This window comes from Cibotium barometz, chromosome 30 (genome assembly GCF_041138505.1).
Source record: "Cibotium barometz isolate CiBa-2024 chromosome 30, ASM4113850v1, whole genome shotgun sequence".
Lineage (NCBI taxonomy): Eukaryota > Viridiplantae > Streptophyta > Polypodiopsida > Cyatheales > Cibotiaceae > Cibotium > Cibotium barometz.
In genome coordinates this window covers 38,999,651-39,021,682 of record NC_141075.1, presented here as the reverse complement: position 1 = coordinate 39,021,682, position 22,032 = coordinate 38,999,651, and the positions used below count along the sequence as shown (strand labels likewise).

General features: G+C 38.7%; 1 protein-coding gene across 1 annotated transcript; it reads right to left on the bottom strand.

Annotated features, from left to right (window-relative positions):
- Positions 1-10,463: 10,463 nt before the first annotated feature.
- Positions 10,464-12,686, bottom strand: LOC147621467 (homeobox-leucine zipper protein HAT4-like). The gene is made up of 3 exons (XM_086824210.1): positions 11,616-12,686; positions 11,372-11,451; positions 10,464-11,249 (listed from the first exon to the last, which is right to left on the bottom strand). The coding sequence occupies exons 1-3, from the start codon at positions 12,270-12,272 to the stop codon at positions 10,901-10,903; spliced, it is 1,086 nt and encodes a 361-aa protein (XP_086680336.1). The 5' UTR covers positions 12,273-12,686; the 3' UTR covers positions 10,464-10,900.
- Positions 12,687-22,032: the final 9,346 nt, after the last annotated feature.

Genomic DNA, 22,032 nt, shown 5'->3' with positions numbered 1-22,032 from the left:
AAGGGTAACTATAGGGGATGTGAAAGATGATCAGAACTTCTTTGTTCAGGAGATGTCATCGTATCCCCTTATCCTTGGGCAACCCTACATTACAGCTGTGAGGATGGAAACAAAGGTTTTAGATGATGGCTCGGCATATGCAAGAATAAGGAGTAAAGATGGCAAGAAAGCTGTTCAGTTCTTGACAGTTTGCATTAACCATGAAAGGAACCGTGAGTCTCTTCGAGCACAGTCACTCCCAAAGATAAACAGAGAATTCATGAACTACAGGGAGATGAGGGATTTTGGCCAGGTGCCATTGTAAAGCAGGATTCCAATGGTACAAGGGAAAATGAGTTCTCGCAGGACTCAATCAATGTAAATAACTTTTGAGCAAATTTTCAGGGATTTTCTAGCTATGGGTCACTGGTCTTTGTAAAAGGCAAGGACTTGAAGCGGGGTATGCGTCGACATATACAAAATGAACAAAAAAGTCTTGAGCAGTGTGGTCTTTTGGAGAAGAATGAGTTTATTTCAGGGGTGCTTGATGAGGTGTCATTTGTGGATACTATGGATGTGCTTTTTGCTATGGGAAGAGCATGCTTACAGGGTGGAAATGAGATGATAGAGGTGTCATCTGTGGGGATGTATGATATAATCTGGGAATTTGAGGGGATGGAATGTAAAAACATGAATTGTGAGATGGATGCTCATGTTGATACAAAGTATAAAACGGTTGCAAAGAAGGTGAAACCAGTTGCCTTGCCCTTACCACCAGGAAGCAAGGAGAAATTAGATGAAGCCTCTATGTAACCGAATCTCAGAGATTCGAAGAAAATTGGGCATAAGTTTACACAGGAAACCCTAAAAGAGCTGAAGATTGGTGAAAAGGATTTTCTGTTGCCAGTTGAAAGAGAATGCTTTGAGGAGATGCTTGTAAAACATGGGAAGGCCTTTGCTTTTCAGCCGCATGAGATAGGCTGTGTTGATCCAAGCATAATAGCACCAATGGTGATCTTCACTGTTCCACATGTGCCCTGGAACCTGCGGCCAATTCCAGTACCAAAGGCTCTCTTGCCAAAGCTAATGGAATTACTAAAAGAAAAGATCAGGATAGGAATTTTGGAGCCATCATGCGCTCCATACTCCAACAAATGGTTTACCGTGCCAAAGAAAAATGGAACATTGCGCTTCATTCAAGACATGCAACCTGTAAACAAGGTCACAATCAGGAATGTGGGAGCAGGTCCGATTGTGGACGAGTTTGCAGAAGCATTTGCAGGGAAAGCTATATACTCTATGGGTGATCTGTATTCGGGATATGATCAGTTTCAGCTGGATATACAAAGCAGGGACTTGACCACAATGAAAACTCCTTTGGGATTGGTAAGAATGTGTACCTTACCACAGGGAGCCACCAACTCAGTGGCACATATGATGAATGGAATGAATAAAGTCTTGCGAGACTTCATACAACAAATAACTATGCCTTTTCTGGATGATGTGCCAATAAAGGGCTGTGATGAGAAAAATAAAGATGAGGATTTGGATTCGAAGGGGTGCCGCAAGTTTGTGGCGAATCATATAAAGGATTGTGATATGATTCTATCCAGGCTTGAAGAGGTAAATCTTACTTTGTCTGGATTGAAATCAGTGTTTGGGGTTGGTGAAGTGCTAATAGTGGGGCATGTTTGTAGTACTAATGGATGCCGACCTTGTCCAGCCAAGATAGATGCAATACAAAGAATGAAAGAGATATGCATTAATGTTACAGAGCTAAGGAGATTTCTTGGTGCATGTGTCTTTTATGTTATTTGGATCCCACATTATGCACATGTAGCAGATCCTCTTTATCAAATTTTGAGGAAAAATCAAAAATTTTTGTGGAGTGCAGTACATATTAAAGCTATGCGGAAGCTGAAATGTTTGCTCCAATCATCACCTACTCTAAGGAAGGCAGATTATGAGTGTGGCAGGCCTGTGATTGTTACAGTTGATACTAGTCCTACTGGGATAGGATGGGCAGTAGGGCAAGATGATGAGGATGATCACAGGTATGTAATTAGATTTGGAGCAAAGGTATTAAGCATTCGTCAACGAAAATATCCGCAGATCAAGAGAGAGTTATGGGGAATAGTCACTGCTCTAAAATGTGAAAAAGAATATCTTATTGGAGCATCTGTACTTGTGAAAACTGATTGCTTTGCCGCTCCTTGGGATGAGTGCAAGCTGCACCACTCCAGATATTGCTATGCTTAGGTGGATTGCCTATATCAAGTCACTAAATCCTGAGTTTGAGCATATTGCAGGAAAAGATAACCCAGTTTTGCAGATATGCTATCAAGAGCCAGGTATGAAGATGAAGAAGGGATGATTAGTGACATTGATGATGTAGGTACAAAGTTCTACACTACTGCATATGCAAAAGGGGACCATACTTGCTTATCAAATGCACTTGAGTCTTTTAGTGAGGAAATGTATGAAGGAGATTGGTTGCTTATTGGTCAATACTTGAGTACTTTGACAAGACAAGAAATTTGGTCTGACTCAGAATTTAAGAGGATCCGCAGAAAATCATATGGGTATTTCCTAAAAAGATGGGTACCTGTGGAAGCATCCTAAGCAGAGGAATGCTATGCCACAGAGAGTCATATGTGATAAAGAGACTCAAGGGAAGCTCATGAAAGAATTCCATGAGAGTCTCTGGGCTGGACATCGAAGTGTGTGGGCCACCTTTACCAAAATAAAGGAAAGATATTGGTGGAAAGGAATATACAAGGATATTTCCCAATATGTGGAAACATGCATGGTATGTCAAATGTACTCAAATGTGCGACATCGTGATGGCTTGCAACCAACCTACCCACCTGCCATGCACTACAAATGGGTAGTGGATCTAGTACAATGCCTTTGGGAATTTGGCAGATGCGGTACATAGCACTTGCAAGAGAACATTTGACAAATCATGTAGAAGGGCGTGCTCTTAGAACAAAGAGTACGGAAACACTATGCAAATTTCTCTTGGAAGATGTGATTTGCCGGTATGGATGTGTTGGGAAAATAATAGCTGATAGGGGTGAGCTAGATGTTGAAGAAGCAAGGGAATTCTTCTCTAGAATTGGCATCAAACTGTCCCTAACATGTGCTTACAACCCTGAGGGCAATGGTAAAAGTGAGCGAGGACATCCTCCAATTATTAAAGCTTTGGCTAAGGCATGCAGAGAAAGAATGCGAGAGTGGCCAAGGCTGCTACTATATGCTTTGTGGGCTGACCGTACAACTCATAGCTCAGTGACAAGATACATGCCTGCAGAATTAATGTATGGTCAGAAGCCAGTAATGCCAGTTGAAGAAGTAGTTCCAACTTGGAATGTGTTACCCTGGGTGGAAAGACTGAACAGGGAAGACCTCCTTGCATTGCGAATAAGGCAGCTGGAGAGGAGGCCTGAAGATGTAGAGCTTGCTAAAGCTCATTTGAAAGATGCAAGGTTGAAAAATAAAGAAAGATTTGATAGAAGACACAGACTCCGACCAAAACCTATTGAAGAAGATGATTGGGTTCTAATGTATGATAGTAGCCTTGACAACCAGTTCACTGTTCAAAGAAAGTTTGCAAAAGATGGTTTGGCCCTTACATTGTCAAGCATGTGCATGGAAATGCCACGTATACCCTGTGTGAGCTTGATGGAACAGAGATAAAGAATCTTGTAGCAGGCAAAAGGATCAAGATGTTTAAAAGAAGGCTTGACAGTGATCCTTTTGATTCACAGGAGACTCAGGATGAGAGGCTTGACAGTGATAGTATGGATATGGTTGAAGAGGAAGAAGATGATCTTCTTGGTAATGTAGAAGATGAAGACGACATCCAGATATATGTGGATCTTGATGATGATTTGGCACATACCAAAGGATGTGCAGGTTTAGAGGGGGTGGATGTCGTGCCATGGCACATCTATGGTGTGAAACCATGCATATGAGGCCATTAAATGCAAATCCAGATGCATGGGATTAAGTGCTATGACTTGAGTCATTATATGATGCCTAAGTACATATGTTCATATTGTAAATGAGGTTCAATAAGACGAGCTGAGACTGAGTCGGGTCTCGAAGCTTCTGTACATGAGTGTGGTGTGAATTATGGAGCTTTATGCTTATGGTAGACCTTGTGAGTAGGGAGGTGGTGGTGGTGGTTCTGCTGTTACTCAGACCTCATGGGTAAGTTGGAAACACTCAATTATGTACATGGTCTGCGTGGCTATGTGCATGATGGTATGGGTGGCTCGTCAAAGAGTTATGTAAATGATGTAAATGGCTACCCATGTGCATGATATGTAGTAGCTTCTCTATGGTATCGATGGGTAGAGTCAGTGATTACCTTTTATGGGAGTGCATGCATGATGCATGCTTTAGTAGATTTATGATATGTACATGATGTTTGATGCTGCTTTGGTCCATGCATATGCATATGAGGAGTAGATATATCACATGTATAGGAGGTATATGAAGGCGGCAGCTTGCGTGGCAATAACAAAAAAGGAGATATCCGAATTTAATGCTAAAAAAAAGGAGGCGCAAGTGTTTTGGAATTTTGGAAATACGAAATATTAGCTGCAAAAGGGAGGCGCGCCCGAATCCCTTGCGGGAAGGAGAGAAAAACCAGAAATATGGCGCATATCAGTGTGTGTGCAGAAAAATGAGAACCAGAGCCATATGTAACCAGAGATTTTAAAAAAGAGAAGGCGGCTACTGTATGGAGCTTCTTGGGGTTAGAATTAAAAGGTGAATGAAGCGCTATCAAAGGTGACGATCTACAAAAATCACACATTATATAACGTGTTCTGATCCTGGCGCAAACGGCAGTGCATGGAAAAATAGCGGAATCAAAGAAAAATTTACTTTTTTTTACTCATATAAGTGAAATTTTTGTTTAATGTTACTTACGATTTGAAAAATCGTATAGAAGTTTTAAAAAAAAAAACAAGAAGGCTTTGAAAGTATATATGGTTTGAAGAACCATGGAATAGAAAGGCACTTGATTTTGGATTGTTAGACATGGTGATTTTTTTTAAAGACAGATGAATATGTTATACATGCGCCATGTGCCATCTTTTGCCTTGTGAGTTGTTGGAATCTGAAAGCAGGTTTTCAGGTGATCAAGAGACATTTTAAAATGATGGAACTGGCATTATATGGTATATGTGATGTGAATGGTCACATGTATATGGAAATCATTTGTAGAATGTGTTATGCCTACATGTGATTGGTTTGAGGCATTTGGAAAAAGGAGTCAGGAAATCTATGCTTGGAACTGGACATGCTCTTGATACACAATTTATGTGCAATCATCAAGCTGAATTTGGGGATGTATTGAGGTGAATTGGCACATGTATATGTCATCAAAAATGGAGATGTCTTATGCTCCTTGAAGAGTTATGTGTGTGTGTTTCCTTGTTGGGGATTAGAAGCTACTCTCATAGCTAGAAGTCTCGCACTTTCCCAGCGACGACACGGCCCACGTCACGACAGCGTGCTTTCCTATTTTAGTGGTATCAGAGCCGAGTGTATGCTCCATCAAAAAGGTGTGTGTGTATGGGGCACTTAGACAGTCGCCAACAGGTCGTGTGTGAAGGTGCACAGAGCAACGTGGGTACGAAGATATTGGTTAGACTACGAGAGGAACGGACAGTAAACCTAATTGTCCATCTCTCGATCTGAATCAAGCAAAAACTTTGTGTGATCAATTCCAGTTCCTAAATACCAAGAATCGACTACCGTTGAACTAAACTAGTTTTCCTTTGATCGAACTCACCAAGAATCTAGTTGGACAATCAGTCAAATGATGGGTAGATTACCCTAATGAGAGATCAAGGATTCTCATTATGAAACTGGAAATTATGGAAAAAGGGGTTTTGTGGAACCAATCTCAAACTGGGAATTTTACTTGCATTGGAACCTCTGTTTTTCATTTAAAGGACTGTTTTAGGCTAGAATGCTGGAAGCATTTGGCATGTGTTTTACTAAGAGGAGGTTTGTCGTGTGCAACAGCTTGCGGGGAGTCGTCCAGGGATGTCACTCACGGCAAAGTTACTAGAGGATCGACTTCGTGTGCAAATGTCACATCAGAATCGTGACCACACGTCCACGAGAGACATAACTAGGTGGAAGACAAACAAGCGGCGATAGTGAAGCGGGCAGCACACTAGCCCCAACAGCAAAGCAGTGCATGGTCGGTAGGCAAGCGTCATCATCAGGCATACCACCGATCGACCGGCAAGAGGCGCGCCCAAAAAACATCATGGCAATGGACCAACAACGACAGCCGACCGGTAAGGCACCAGATGACACAACCTGACCGCCGGGACATGAAGGAGGTGCCATCAAAAGCCACGCAACGTGATGTCTCCTAAGAGACAAAGACAAATGCAATGATGTTTTTCCCTTTAAACCTTCATCATCTAGCTTACAGACGTCATGTGGGATTAATCGAAGCTGCATGCAAGCGCCTGGTGAAGCCTCGAGAGGAACGAAAAGAAGAAGAGGATGAGAAATAAGAAAGAGAAGAAGAAGACGAAGAGGAGGAGTGAAGAAGAGAAGAAAAAGAAAAAGAAGAAGAAGAGAGAGAAGGAAGAGACGAAGAGGAAGAAGAAAAGAAAGAAAGAGAGAGAAGGAAGAGACGAAGAGGAAGAAGAAAGAAAGAAAGAGAGAAATTTATTTATTTATTTATTTATTTTTAAATAAAAAAGTCGATTATTGGCTTACTTACATTGTTAGAACTTGGTCGTTTTAGACATTTTCTGAGCTTTGCAGCAACTCCCGACTTAGGCTATGATCTCTACCATGGGATCATGTTGAGTTTCTGACAATTATTACACACGATAGAAGTCCTCATCTTTACTGAATAAGTATATTTTTAGTTATTAATGAATCATTTTAAACTCTCAATTTCTCTTAACCTTTTCCAACAATATATCAAGTTAACACCTTCTTACTCTTGCATTCTCTTTTTATTTAATATTTGTTGTTTAAGTTTATTTCACTTGGACTCGATATGATCAACAATAAAGAAGAACCAGACTACCATGACGACCACTCCCACTCTTAGGGTAACATATTCATTTGATTATCTCTACAAAAAATTATGAATTTTTCACTATGAATTAGTCTTGTGGTATGGGATACGAGATTAATCCTATGTGAAGTATTCCGATGCATACTTACCTCTATCTATGAGGGATAATTTTTGGTGGTATAGGACACTAGAATTTATTACACATAGAAGTCCTTGATACAATATCTTTTGTTATAAATTAGAGAAGATACTTGAATTTATATAGTATATGGCAATTGGTCTCCTTTTCTTGCAAAATAAGCAAACATGCATATGAGATTAGTTGCTTATCCAAGCACGAGGGATGTTACATAATCTCCACCCTTTAGTTGTACACGGGGACGCTCGGATGCTAGTGTGCCATCCTAGTGAATTGATATCATGGGTAACTTCACTTTAAATATTGATTACCTAGTGGTATTCGCATAGCTTGATACCATGCTTGATGGGTGTATGTTGTTGAGGTGTAACAAGTAGTACCATGCTTAACAATTGTATTATGGTCAAAGTGGACTATGCTGGACAACTGCACACGACGATCGAAGGGTAACAAGTGGTTTATGCAACAACTGATATACCATGCTCATTGGAGTGTAACAAGTGGTAGCTCACACCATGCTAGATGATGTGTATAATGATACTCTCATCATAGTAAAACAAGTGGTGAATATGTGTTGTATTTGTGCCTATCAACATTTCATATTGGGATTAATTGTAGAGAAAGGTAATAATTAATTGGGATATGTTTCAGAAATACGTGATGAGCCGCGTGCGTGTGTTGCACATAAGGGATCTTGTCTTTATCATATTATTTCATATTATTAATTGTGATTTGACGATGAGGTGCGAGGGTCACCAAATCAGGTGTTGCACGAGTTTTATTGTTGTAGTTCATGTTCACCCGAGCCTCTAAGCCATGTTAGGTCAATGAACCTTTGAGTCTGTTTGTGCCATTCCATGTCCATAAGAACCTCTGAGCTATGCTTAATCAACCTCTGAGCCATGTTCGGACCTCTGAGTTTACCTTGCAGGTTATGACATTGATAGCAAAGAGCCTAATGTTGTTGTTGTAGCATTTTCTTCTACACAATTGAGGACAATTGTTTCCACAAATGGGAGGACTGTTGTAGGTGTATATTTTATCATATTTTATGCTTAATAATCGTAGAAAAATATGCTTGATTTAATGTGTGTAGAAATCGGCTTATTGGAATGTGCGAATGTGCACAAGCTTATTCCATGTGCGAATGGGCACAAGGCTATTTTATGAGTTATTTTTGTTGGCCATGTGCCAAATGTTTGTACAAATTATTCATGGCGTTGTTATATTCCTAGCACATATGCTAGAAGAGTTATAATTATTTACACTTATTGTGTGAACAAGCTCTAGTGTTTGAGCTATTTTTGTAAAAAGAAAGCTTGTAGAGCAAGTTTGGGCTAAAATAGCCATGTAACCTATTTTTGATGGAATAAAATACTATAAAAATACTGGAGATATTTTTGGCACATGCTTTGGGGGGGAAGTTGGGACCCAATCTGGTATTCTCTCGCGTTTGTACTTTTTCTATTGTCAAGCTTCCCGAGGTCCCGCATACTTTCCCGTTTCAAGGGGGAAAAAAATTCTAGAGGGAGAGTAGGGGGGAGATAGAGGGAAAAGTATGGAGTAGGGAGACAAAAGGTGAAAAAAGATGTGGGAGATATACATTTTGCATGGGACACTTTTCTAGGCCCATTGGTCCATTTCTCCCTAATGATATGTTAAGTGGGCATGTACCATTCACATGTGCACACTTATGGACATGTATGGATGTGCACACTTGTGTGCACATCCATGTACAAGTGTACACATGCTTTTTCGTTTCACTTTTAAATCCTATCTTGCTCTATTGAAAAAATAAAATCGAAAGGTTTCGATTGACACCTCATTTCCAATGAAAGGGTCGGGATTTCACTTTTGTAGTCAAGACCCTCTCCTTAATAGGACATAATGGTTGAAATCTATGATTGCACTAGAAAAACATGTAATTATTTGTGAAAATTGTTACAACATTACTAGTACTTTAAATATAAAGGTTTAGCCCTTGAAACGTTGAGAAATTTTGAAACATTTTTCATAATGAGGTTAGAAGAAAATAGAATGTAACATTGGACCAGGGTAAAAAATAAGGCAGTAGTAAAATAGTGTAAGTATAGATGGCAGCAAATGTTTTTATGTATGAATCTAAACTTAGTCGAATCTTTGAAATTTTCTATCTTGTATAGTCTTGTGTAGTGTACTTTTGGTGATTTTGTCTCCACAACCTACTAAAAACTAAAACATTTGGGTGATTTTTCCTAAAAAATTTTAAGGTGAAATAGCCCGACGATATCAAAGACCCCTCTAAAATAGCGCTTGGGCTAAAAATAGCCCCTAATGTTTTCCTTGTATTGGACATCACAATGCATACTCATGATTCACAACTATCTTTATTATCATAGTTAGTATCCTTGTAAGAACTATTACTTTAATAAGGAGGGTGGGCAACTATTAGTCAATTTTAAAGTGGTGATTAGCTAATGATGAAGAAGGATTGATGCTCTACCTTGTGTCTATTTTTTTTTTCCAAAAGCTGTATTCATCAATAAAAGAGTTGGACAAGGCATGGTTGAGCTAGGAAAACATGCATTTGTTTGTGAACGACAACACCCTTAGTATTGAAGATATATTTAAGGATTAGTGAATTGTTATAATTTTAAACATTGTTCAGAATGAGGTTACAAAAGGAAATAGAATGTAGCATTCCATGCCAATGTGTCGTGATGATTCATAGCTCTATCATTCCCATACGATTTCTAAGTGGTGAATAGCTACTTATGTTATTGATTGAGAATTAAACCATGATACGGCTATGCGTTGACTTTAATAATGGTTGTTGCCAAATTTGCTTGGAACTATAGTGGTTTTTTATCATACAATGTATGCCTTAGTGGGGGCAACGACTTTGTGGTACGGAAGCAAGATGTCATTACCACCAAACTTGATTTTTTTTTGAAGTGGAAGATAGTACACAATTATAAGTAGTGGTATCATGAGCAACAAGTACTTGAGAATTAGCAACATCAAAGAGTTTGAGATAATAGGTTTCATTCTATATTGGAAACCAATGTTTAAATGCTAAACTCTTTGAAATTATAAAAAGAGCACATGTCTAAGTGATTTACGATAAACTTGTAAGGTTCATCCCACATTAAACACACGAACACAAATTACATTGTGCCCAAACTCACCAAAATATAAGATGGCAAGAGTTCCTACTAAGCTTGAAATCCTTAAAGTTGTAGAAACAAGTTGGCGGGAAATGCAAGAGATGAGTATAATGGTTCCTATACCTGCATGTTTGAAGCAATTTTTTGTTTCTTGTGCTATTTCCAAACAAACTTGTAAGGCTCATCCCACATTAAATACACAAACACAAATTACATTGTGCCAAACCTCACGAAAATGTAAGATGGCAAGAGTTCCTACTAAGCTTGAAAGCTTAAGAAACAAGACGGTAGGAAATGCAAGAGATGAGTGTGGTTCCTATAGGCGTGTTTGAAGCAAAGGTCTGTTTTTGGTGCTATTTCCAATACAAAAAAAAAAAGTAATTAAATTACAAGAAGCCCCTGAGCAACCTCACGATGATAGGAGGAGCAACCTCACGATAATTTGGAGGAGCAAGGGCGGAGGAGGTAATGGGCAGTGGAGATCTTTGGTGTGTGTAGAGCCCCTAGGATAGGTGTTGGTGCCAAAAGAGAGGAGAGGAGAGAAGTGTAGTAGTTGGATATGGGGGGTTAGCAAGCTGCGGAGGGTAGTTGTTGTGGTGGTGGTTGAGAGAACCGGTGGTGGAGGAGGTGGTGGTGGTGGTTAGGGGCGTTGGAGGAAGGGGCCTTGGCGCCGAAACCGAGAGTGATGGTGGTGTTGTCAGGCGCGTGCGTGGCGAGGCGCTCGCAGGAGGGGCACATGGTGAGGGTGGCGGCGGGTAAGGGCATGTACAAGTCGGGCGCGATCACGCAAGGCGGCGCCACCTTGATCGCCCTCAGCTCCTGCACTTCCTTGTGAAGCCTCCTGTTCTCCTCCGTCAGCGACTCGCAACACCTTTTCAACAGCTCGCAATCCACCTCCGTCTGCTTCAGCTTCGTCCTGATGAGAAGCATGCAAGGTCAATAAATAATAATAATTAATCTGTCGTGAATATACATACTTAGCTTATAATCATAAGCTATAGTTATTTTTACATTTATCACCCTGTAACGCATCCTCACCTTGCCCTCCTGTTCTGAAACCACACCTCCACTTGCCTTGGACTTAAACTCAACTGCTTGGCCAGCTCGGCCTTTTGCTTCTGTCAGCACATGAATCCGAAAAAACTGTTTAGCTTTAAATTAAAAAAAACATATTAAATACAGTTATGATTTTTTGAACTACCCACTACAAGTTTTGCTTAAATTAGACCAGCCAAAAGCAAGATTAAGACCCACTTGAGCACAGGATTAAGACCAAACTTACCGGATTCAGTGTACTGTGCTCCTTGAAGCTCTCCTCCAGCAAAGTAGACTGTTCCTTTGACAACCTCAGCTTCTTCCTTGCACTCCCTCCCCCTTCTCCCTCTTCATCACTGCCCCTTGAACTCACTTCACAAGTCCTCTCCTGCTCCGCATATTCAGAGGACCTCTCCCTTTCTCGCTTCACCAGAAGACTGCTTTCAGAGGTCCTGGGTGGAGGAGACTCTCCTACATCATCATAATCTGCACTTGAGGGAAGCTGATTCACATCAATCCCTCTGGTAATCTGTGTGGCAAATTTAGCAGAGGAGATGGAATGTTGCCACAGGGATGAAGGGGCTGGAGATGGTGAAACTGAAGGTTTGTGACAAGTAGGACGGAGGGGCAGGAGCTCTAGTTGAACAGGAGGTGATTGTGTCACAAAACCCTCATCTGATCTTCTGTTCAAGGCCAGGATAGGGGCTAAGAAACGCAGAGGAGGAGCACTAAAATCCTTATTTGATCTGTTGAGTGGGGATGGGGTGCATAGAGATGAGGCAGCCTGTGTGAGTGAACTTCTAGGAGAGACTGTAGCACTGTGTAGAGCAAGGCCAAGGGTAGTGTTAGGCATCTTATTGAAACCCATGTGATGAAAGTCCTCTGTGAAATCGGTGATCTGCATTTCTTCTGTTTAACCTAAACTTATGAACCTTAGCTTAATTAGGTACAAGGAGGGGAGATGAGCACAAATTTGCACACCTTAGATTATGAACCATACAACCTTAGGTTATGAACCTTAGAACCTCTCACTAAGGTAAGGTCTAATCGAATGCCTCTGATTGGATCCAAGGAAGAAACAGTGTTTTCGAAAGGGTACAAAAAGAGCGGGGCAACTGAGAACACTAGAATAGGGTTCAACTGTGCAAAAGCCCCACACAAACGGAAGGCACAAAGATATGGAAGAGAATGCTTACTCGAGCGGACACACACATATGCACACACACAGGGAAATAAACCAGACATTGAGATCAACGAAAGCTTGTGAGAGAAAACATGGGAAGCTTGAGGAGGCCAATGATGTGGAGAGAGATGCTCCTTTTGCCTGTAGAAGCAGCTATATAGGAGAGGACAAACAAATCGCCCTTTTACTTAATCTACTGATTAGGATAATAATGCTCCCCATTAGATAATGGGAATCGGGATTCGGGAAGGAAGGACCCACAGCCATCACGAGAAATGATCGCACAGTAGTAGTACTGTAGTACATCACGCTGTCGCGCCAAGTGGGACTTGTCACCCTTAAACCCGACCATTTTTCATGACTCATCACCTTCTGCCCACGTGCCATCGCCTGAAACGTGGAGAAACGTGGCGTGCACAAGTTTATATCATTACGGCATGTGGCCCCAACCTTCAATAATGCTTGTCGCCTTCTTCCCTACGATCCTTCAAGGCTATAGTTCTAGCCTTAAAAGTACCCTATCGTTTTGCCTCTCCTACTCCTGACCAGTTACCACGACTCAATAGTCAAGTCTCACCACGTCTTGCCCTACTATCTAGGTCACTAGGTCTCCTCTTTCTTTTAGTCAAAGTGCCAGTCAAACTCCCCTAGGTAACCCCCAAATAAATCTTAATTTCTCTAGTTCTCCTCTTTGTTTTAGTCAAAATGCCAATCAAACTTCCCCAGATAACCCCCGAATAAATCTTAATTTCCTAACTCCTATCAAGATTCACGCTATCAGCCTTATAGTTCACCTCTAGGCTCGCCGCTTGCTGCCGCTCGGCTCTATCACACCAAGCAAGGGTGAATTCAGACATGCAAATTTTCTTTTTTCTTTAGATTATTTTTTGATGGCCTAAATGGTCGTTAAAATTCAAGCCTAACAACATCTCAACAGTCCAAGCTCCAAGTACATTCATTAGATGGCATGCACAAACCAAAGGTAAAAGCAAGGTCCCAAGTTGAGCACTCTCACGAATTAAGGTCACAAGGAAGATCTTGGCAAGCCCAAGAAGTCTACTCACTCATGGAGAAGGTCCACAAGAAAGCACATTCAACTCATGAACAAGGCATACAAACCAATAGGAACTCGTTAAACGGCATTTGACATCCTTTAGTAACAAAATAAGCACGCCAAAATGTTTTTTTGGTTGCAATTTTGTGCAAATATCGTCAAACTTTAGGTAAGGTTTCCATTATTTTGCCCCCCATTTTCTTAGGTTTAATGTTCGTGATTTTGGAAACAAATCCATAAGAAATCTTCCTAAAACAGATATATGGACTTGCGTGTGGCCCAAGGGATATAATGGAAAATGAAGTGATAAGAACCTAAAATTGAAAAGAAGACACATCAAATATTTGCTTTGAAGAATAACAATTCAAATAATTGAGGCTACAATTCAAATAGTTGAGGCTACAATGTGCATAAGGATTGTTTAACACCTATGGATTGATAGATTACAAGCACACATGATTACTCCTCTTGATTTCAAAGATTGGCCTTCATGTTCCCTTAGACACTACTCTTATGATTCAAAACTCCCTAGCAAAAGCAAACTAGACAATAACTTTACCATTAGAAGTCATGCATGCATTGATTCATTTTTATGTTTTGTAAGAACTACTCATTCTTGTCCATGTGTTGAAGCATTCTGTAAGAAATTACTCATTCTTTTCCATGTGTTGGAGCATCATGGCAAGCTTGTTTGTAGACTTCTAAAAGCTCCTAATATAATAACAAGCTAACATATAAATGATTTGGAACTTTAACATGCCATTTAAATTAACATGAATTTAGTTTAACACAGTGCATACTCGATGCATCTAATAATAATAAACAAAAACATGTCTCTATGTCAATTGATAAACAATTTCAACTGTTAGTACAACACCTAACTTCATACACATACTAAATGTAGGCATCTTCTTTTCTTCAAAGTACACTTCACCTTTGTATTTTCTTTTTTAAGATTTTGAGCATATCTCCCAACTTTCCATGATTGGCCACATTACACTCTTCTACAAGATTTAAAAATTATTAAAGTACTCTTTCAAGAATCCATGAACAAAAGCGAAATGATATATTTATACGTATTTTAATATTGAATATAATTTTAAGCTAGATGACTTCTGAAGATACTTAATTTTCACATCATTGTATACTCAAAAATCAAGCTTGGTGATGAGCGCATATTAAAATATGGCACTTACTACTATCAACCCAATGATATATTCTCTAATCATGGTAGAAGTCTTCAAGTCCATGCTTTACTCACATACTTTGGTGAGCTAAATAGCTTATACATGATATCTAAAAGTCAAATAAATCATCCCATCTAGCCTTTAAAACTTTTCATGTTTTTACCTTTAATGATGCAACATTTTTTCCCACCTTTCTTTTTGTTGGTGGATAAGCTTATGTAGAGTCAAGTCATACTTAAACATAAAAATATGATTGGTGAATGGACCTGTAAGAGGGTGGCCAGAGTAAACATTTTTAACTAACACTTAAGTAATAATCTACTTATTATACATCTAGCACCATGGGGATAGCATGGTGGTGCCAAGGCCATGCTGACTTGCACCCCTTTCTCTTAAATTGCCAACTAGGAATGTGACCTTTTCCATTTTCTAAGGAGTTTTTGCTATGTGACAATAGGATCCTTCAACACCCTCCTCTATTTGTCTTCTCATTTCAACCACATGCCTGAAATCTCTACTCTAAATCTCTCTCAAATTCTCTACAACTTCACACCACCACACAAAGACGGCCATTGATATTTCATGGCTATTAAAAAGTCCACGAAGAAAAGGTCCCATGCAGAAGTTCTCACACCATTGTTATCTCATGATGACAAACTCTCCTCTCACATTCTTCTCTTTTTTTGGAAAGATGAGTTGGTAAAAGCTCCCCACAAAGATAAGTGAAAAGCTAAGAAGATCTCTCTCTCTCTCTCTCTCTCTCTCTCTCTCTCTCTCTCTCTCTCTCTCTCTCTCTCTTCATGTGTGTGTGTGTGGGGAGGGTGCATGTGTGTAGGGTGAAGAGGAGATTCTGGTGGAAGGGTGAGTGGGCTGAAGGTGCCAAGAAAGAGAAGGGACCTATATGAAAGGATGCCTAGCAATCATGAAAGGGATGTCGTTAGGGGCCTTAAGCCAGCAAATGGTAGGGGAGGTCAGTGGAAGGCATCTTGGGTAGAAGGTGGCACGTGTAGAGCAAGAGATGGAGTGGGTGACTGCATACATGTGGATTTGGTGGGTGGAGAGAGAGAGAGAGAGAGAGAGAGAGAGAGAGAGAGAGAAAGCCATGTGTAAAGCACATGAATCTTTGACTAGTACACATAACTTTTTTTTTAAAAGGTGTTTGATAGGAAATAGTTTTAGAAGATTTAACTTTCATGCAAGGTTGACATGAGGATTCGAATGTAAATATGGGAACTCTACATGAACATATTTTGAGGGTCTTTCTTTAAGGGTGTTTCAGATAGGAAATAGTTTTTGAAGATTTAACTTTCATGCAAGGTTGTGACGTGAGGATTCAGATGCAATGGGAACTCTACATGAACATATTAAGCATGATAACACTAGTTTGGTAATAGGACAGAAATGTGTCCATGGGTAGATTTATGTCCTCATTATACTAACCAACTTTGTGGAATTATTTGGAACACACGGATAGTGAAAATCATAGGTTTCCTCCTTTCATATCATCAAGTACATAGTGAAGGAAAATTGGGATTTTTTGGGATCACGTACCTCTAGACTTTTCAATTCCATAATAATTCATAGGTCAAATTATAATCGAAATGCATAGTTGTTTGGGCTATATTTGGATCCAAGACTTTAATTAGTCAATTTCTCATTTCTTTCCAAAGTTTTTGGATGTGCATTACTTCACAAACATATCTATGGTGTAATACAATCCATCCTAGGCTCAAAAATCAAGTAGAACTCCAAAATTTAGGCCTTAATGAAAACTCTAAGGTATTTAGCTGTCACAAAAAAATAAACTTTAAGGATTTTTCTAGCCAATCAAACAATTATAGACTAGGATCAAATCTTGCACACATGTTTTGTACAATGTTATGCTTTGGTGGTGCATTTTGTGAGAGCCAATCACATATACACTTATCTTTTTCTGCATTTTGTTTTAGATGAAGCTTTACAAATTTTGAACCAGATTCATTACTAGAGAATAAGAGACTACTTCACGCATTTTTAAACATCTTATAAGGCTTTAAGTGGAATATCTAGTCATTTTATATATAGTAATAAACACTATTTTCATAAGTTTCTCGCCAGATGATCCAAATATAAGAAAGGATTCATGTACACTATTTTGCTATCAATGTAGTTTTGGAAGTTGAGACCATCACCTTCTAACTAAAATGAAATGTTTAGATATGAATTCTTGACCGATTACTTTAGTGGGGAGACATTGATTTATTAGTATAACTAAAGTAAATCACCATATAAGCCCATTCTATTATCTTATTTTGGTGTCAAAGACTCAACAACTAAAAAGAGATTCTAAGAGGAAAATTTAATTGAATGAATTATTAATACAATAGTTTTTTTAAATCTTGAGAAACCTATCTGTGATCTCTTAAATACTATGTAAGGTCTAAGATAAAATTATAATAAGTCTAGATCATTTTTTTCTTGCATATAGAAACCTGCTTTGCAAATTCAAAACCTACTTAGATTATAATGCTGGATATATCTCTATTCATGGTGATTTATCAATTATATTTAAGGTTATTGTGATCATCTTAATAATTTTCTAAGGTTGCCACATTCATGAAGACATGCCTTAGAAGAGAAATCCTAAAATACCACTCCCATTCACAAGAGATGAATTTTTTAAGCAAACCCTTGAAAAGACAGATTTATGTCCTATTGAGCTACCAAACTATTGTTAACATTCTTTTGTAAAGGTAAAATCAATGGCTATAATCTCATTTGTTAATAAACTTAGTCCATAAACAAGCTATATGTTCTTATAACTTTGTGAATAAACCTTTTTATCAATATTGCAAAGCTAGTCTTTCAATTGTGCATTATGTTATAGCTAATTTATTATGTATTGTGATTGTAGCCATCTTAAATAAATAATCAATTTGGTCATTAGAGATTGCATTATTGTTTTTTTTTCTAGAGTTAATCCTTATATTCTAGCAACTTGAGTGCCCACCCAAAGGTGGCTTGGTCAACTGCCCGAAGGTGGTCTAGTTAATTATAACCACAAGTGGCCCAGATGTTGCCGAGGAGCCTGCAAGGATTTGAACTCAGATCAATCACAAACTCGCACCATTAGGTTACACACTTAGTGGGTGGATTGCATTATGTTGTAGAATACACCCATTAATTTATGGATTGGAATTCAACGATCGACTCTATAACTAATTGATAAAAACTATTAAAGTGACAAATAACATAATCACTGTTTAGAAGTTATCAAAGTGAGATTATAAAATTATTCAATACTTTCTCTTTATCTTGTTAATGAAAAATAGAGCAATAATGGCAAAAAGTCAAGTTGCAATTGCTCTTATCAGTATGATTGCATGTGTTTTTGTAGTATATCAAGACATGTTTGTTTTGAATATAGGAAAAGAGATATTAGAGGTGGATCGTACATCTCAATCACTAGTTTAAGAATGAGCTTGATCCTTGCGTTTTGGTGACATGTTTAACTTGAAGGTGGACTAAGTAAAGTTAATTAGGAGCTTTCAATAAGGGGTGATTGGAGGCCTCAAACTACTATACTAACAACAAGGCTTAGGCAACATGAAGTAACATGAAAAAAGGCCACAAGTGAAGTAACATGAAAGAACACGTGTACCATTTAGTAAATTGAAGTAACATGAAAGAACACACCATTTGTTAAATGTTTGGGAATAGGTGCGCATCAACTTTGACAATTGAAGGGGCTTCTTTTGGTGATTTGGTGCAAACAGCACCAACAACCTAAGGTGTGAGATGATGGCTCTCCATTATGATTGTGTGGTGGGGTCTCTTGGAACTCTTTCATGTCTCCATATCATGGAAATTTTATAGAAGTTCTACGAAATAGTGGCTCCCTACCCAAAGGTTGTGTCTTCCACCGTCAAGTTCCCACGCCCAAACCTTAGGGCTTACATTCATATTTTATACACACACTCATGTGCGAGTATTAAATTAATAGTATTGTTATGTAGTGGGTGGTCACCGCCCACTATAACTTCGTGCACACGTTAGACCTTCAAACCTTGAATAAATTGATTTGTATACATGAAGGCTAAGCATTAGGCGTATTATATACCTTTATAATATAAGGTTTTTTACTTATTAAAATTTGGTGTTTTCTCGGCGGCAGCAAGTTGCAACATGGCTTTCGAATGTCCCACAGTTTGTATTTGAAACACATATTTATTATGGAGATTTTAGAAATTGTAAGGATATAAAATGAATTATTGAAACTTGATGACATTATTTTTATTGTTTACGATGATTATTTTATTATAGCGATTAGTTGGTGAGAATTTTTTTATAAAATTCTTCAAAGGTACGTGGAGCATTCAATGAGTGGGAGAGGTGCATGCGTGTACGGGTGTGTCCTACTCCTACCTTGCGCGGTGCCCACTTTCCCCCCAAAAAAAAAAATCCTCGTGAAACAATGATGGGCAGTCATGAGTCATGCATGACCCATCACCTATCAATGATCACGATCATCATCCTCATCATCGGCTCCATGCCACATGTCCCCATCATGCATCCACCATGGCCGACCCGTTCTTGACATCGTGCTTGAGTTCATTAAATCCCAGAGTCGCACGGACTCCCGATTCACTCACACGGGTGAAATTTAATAAAGTTACGCGAAATTATAACAAATTATTTGTACTCCTCATTTTTTGTGGGCCTAATAAATAAATAAATACTTCACTGTCAGAAATAAACTTTTTTTTCTAACCAAATGAAAAACGAAAGATGACCACGCTCAACCAGGTTTTTCTCAATTTGAGCAGAGTGAAAATTACACTAAAGGACTGTTTTTTTAAGACTAATATGGATATGTTCCCTTACATTATTATACTTCCTCTTACAGTCATACTTATATAAGTTATGCTTAAGTTAGGAGAGAAAATCGTAGAACTCAAGGGGGGCATGTTAACACATTTTGGAGCCCAATTTTGTAATTCTCGTCCCATTATTTTGCAATAGTATAAGTTTTATAAAGGCTTTTTGCTAAGAGTTTGTGATGTAAATTAGTTGTAAAGGGTATGATTATAAAGCCAAGTCAAGTTTTGATACTTTTAAGAACAGCCTAGTGTGAACTCATGGCTAGGTATATAAGTGATTTTTAAGTCATTATATAAGACTTTTTACACATAATGCAAAGGGAGCTCTTATCTAACTCATGTGTAAGAGAGAGTTTGAGCTTGACAAAGTTCATGCATATGTGTTGGTTCTACCTCTTCCATGATTGTATTTTCTTGTGAGTGTGATTGAGTGAGAAAGTAAGCCTTTGTGTGTGTACGAGCATGTTATGGTAATTAATTTATTGGGTGATCCAATCAGTAAAAAGAATATCTTGGGTAACCCAAGTGTGATTAATTTGGTTGTGAGTGAATCCAACCAAGTGTGACATTTGTGACGCATGTAAGAAATGTGTGAGTTTGATTGTGAGTGAGTCCGATCAACTCTTTTTGAAATAATTCTTGATGAGGATGACTCTAGTTGGTTGTGAGTGAGTCCAACCAGCTGTGACACGTGTGAGATGTGTGGTATACTTTTTGAATACATGTGATGCGTATGAAAACATTGTGAGTGAATCCAATGTACGAGTTTGATTGTTGTGAGTGAATCCAATCAACTCTTTTGAATTAATGAGGGTGATCCTAGTTGGTTGTGAGTGAGTCCAACCAGCTACTATGACACATGTGAGACGTGTGGTATACTTTTTGAATAGGTGTGACGCATATGAAAACATTGTGAGTGAATCTAATGTAGGAGTTTGATTGTGAGTGAGTCCAACCAGCTCTAAGATACGTGTGACGCGTGTAAAGGTTTTGTGAATTTGATCGTGAGTGAATCCGATCAACTCTAAGTCACGTGTGATGCGTGTGAGGATATGTGGGACTGAATCCACTTAAATACATAATGACATTGTGAGTGAATCCAATCTGGAAACAATAAATGTGTTTGATCACTCGCGTGTGTTGATAGTTACAACCGAGGAGGACGGTTGTCTTCTCAACCAAGAGGACTATCACGGGAGTGAGATTTTTCAGAATATTTTATCATGGGAGTGAATCCAAATAATTATGTGTGATGCATGGTTCATGTGTGAAGCATGGTAATGAATGATTTCCATTTGTTATAATTGTTTTTGTGAGTGATTGTGTTCTAACATTCTGGGCTATGTTGAGTATAGATCATGAGTTTGAGACAACCAAGGTGGACATTGGACGAGATTATCTAGCTAAGCACATGTGTGCTAAATATTTAATTTTGTATGGTTTGGCCCATTGTACATATGTTGGGCAAGGTTTATTTTTTATGAGATACTTTAAAAGCATTGGACTAAGTTTCAATTTTGAAAAAACCCAATTTCGAAAAAAGCTATGCTATTTATGGCTCCAAGGGCTAAATTTATGGCTCCAAGGGCTAAATTTATTAATATGATTTAAATACCACGTGTGGGAGTGGAACCACACACGTCAGGGGGGAGATTGCACCCAGTCTTGTGTTCTTTGATTCTTATGTTCTTTGATTTATGCTCTTGATTTATGCTATGATGTTATGGTTAATTTCTTTTATTAGTTAATTTGTGGAATAATCTAATCTCCATATACCATGGTCCTGTGTAACAGTGGCATCAGAGCACGGCAAATTCAAGAATTGAATTTGGGTCATGGAGAGTTGAAGAAAAATCAAGAAATTTATTTTTTCTCAAAGGCTATTAGCTTGGAGCAAATTTGAAGGATTTTCAACAAATTCTAAAATACTTGCATGGGAAGAGTAGAATCTGTAGCAAGGGTACAAGGCTTTGGACAAAGACACAATTCATCCAAAATCCAAGCTAATAAAGAAGAGAAGATATGGAAAACCTTTGGTCAAAAGAAGCTATGATTATGTGAATTTTGTGGACCATTAGATCAAGATTTGGATCAAGGGCTAGGAAGAAAGCCACCCCTTTGAAGAAAACCACCCTTCTTCTCCCAAAACCACCTTTCTAAATTCAAATCCTTTCCCTAATCCAACCGTACGGATGGAATCAGCAAGAGGAGGAGCATTATAACCCACAACCGGATTGCTAAACCACATACCGGTCTATTATACTTATTCTTCGTGGGACGCCATCAACTTCAAGCACCTTCAACGACCCTTCTTTCGAAATATATGGGAGTCAGATAAGTTTTTCACCTTTTCTATTTTTATTTCTACAATTTCATAATAT

Excerpts from the sequence above, each read along its gene's own strand:
- LOC147621467 (XM_086824210.1), bottom strand. The coding sequence starts at position 12,272 with ATGCAGATCACCGATTTCACAGAGGACTTTCATCACATGGGTTTCAAT. Across the intron at positions 11,452-11,615 it reads AGCACAGTACACTGAATCCG|AAGCAAAAGGCCGAGCTGGC; the intron begins GTAAGTTTGGTC and ends ATGTGCTGACAG. Across the intron at positions 11,250-11,371 it reads TTTCAGAACAGGAGGGCAAG|GACGAAGCTGAAGCAGACGG; the intron begins GTGAGGATGCGT and ends GCTTCTCATCAG.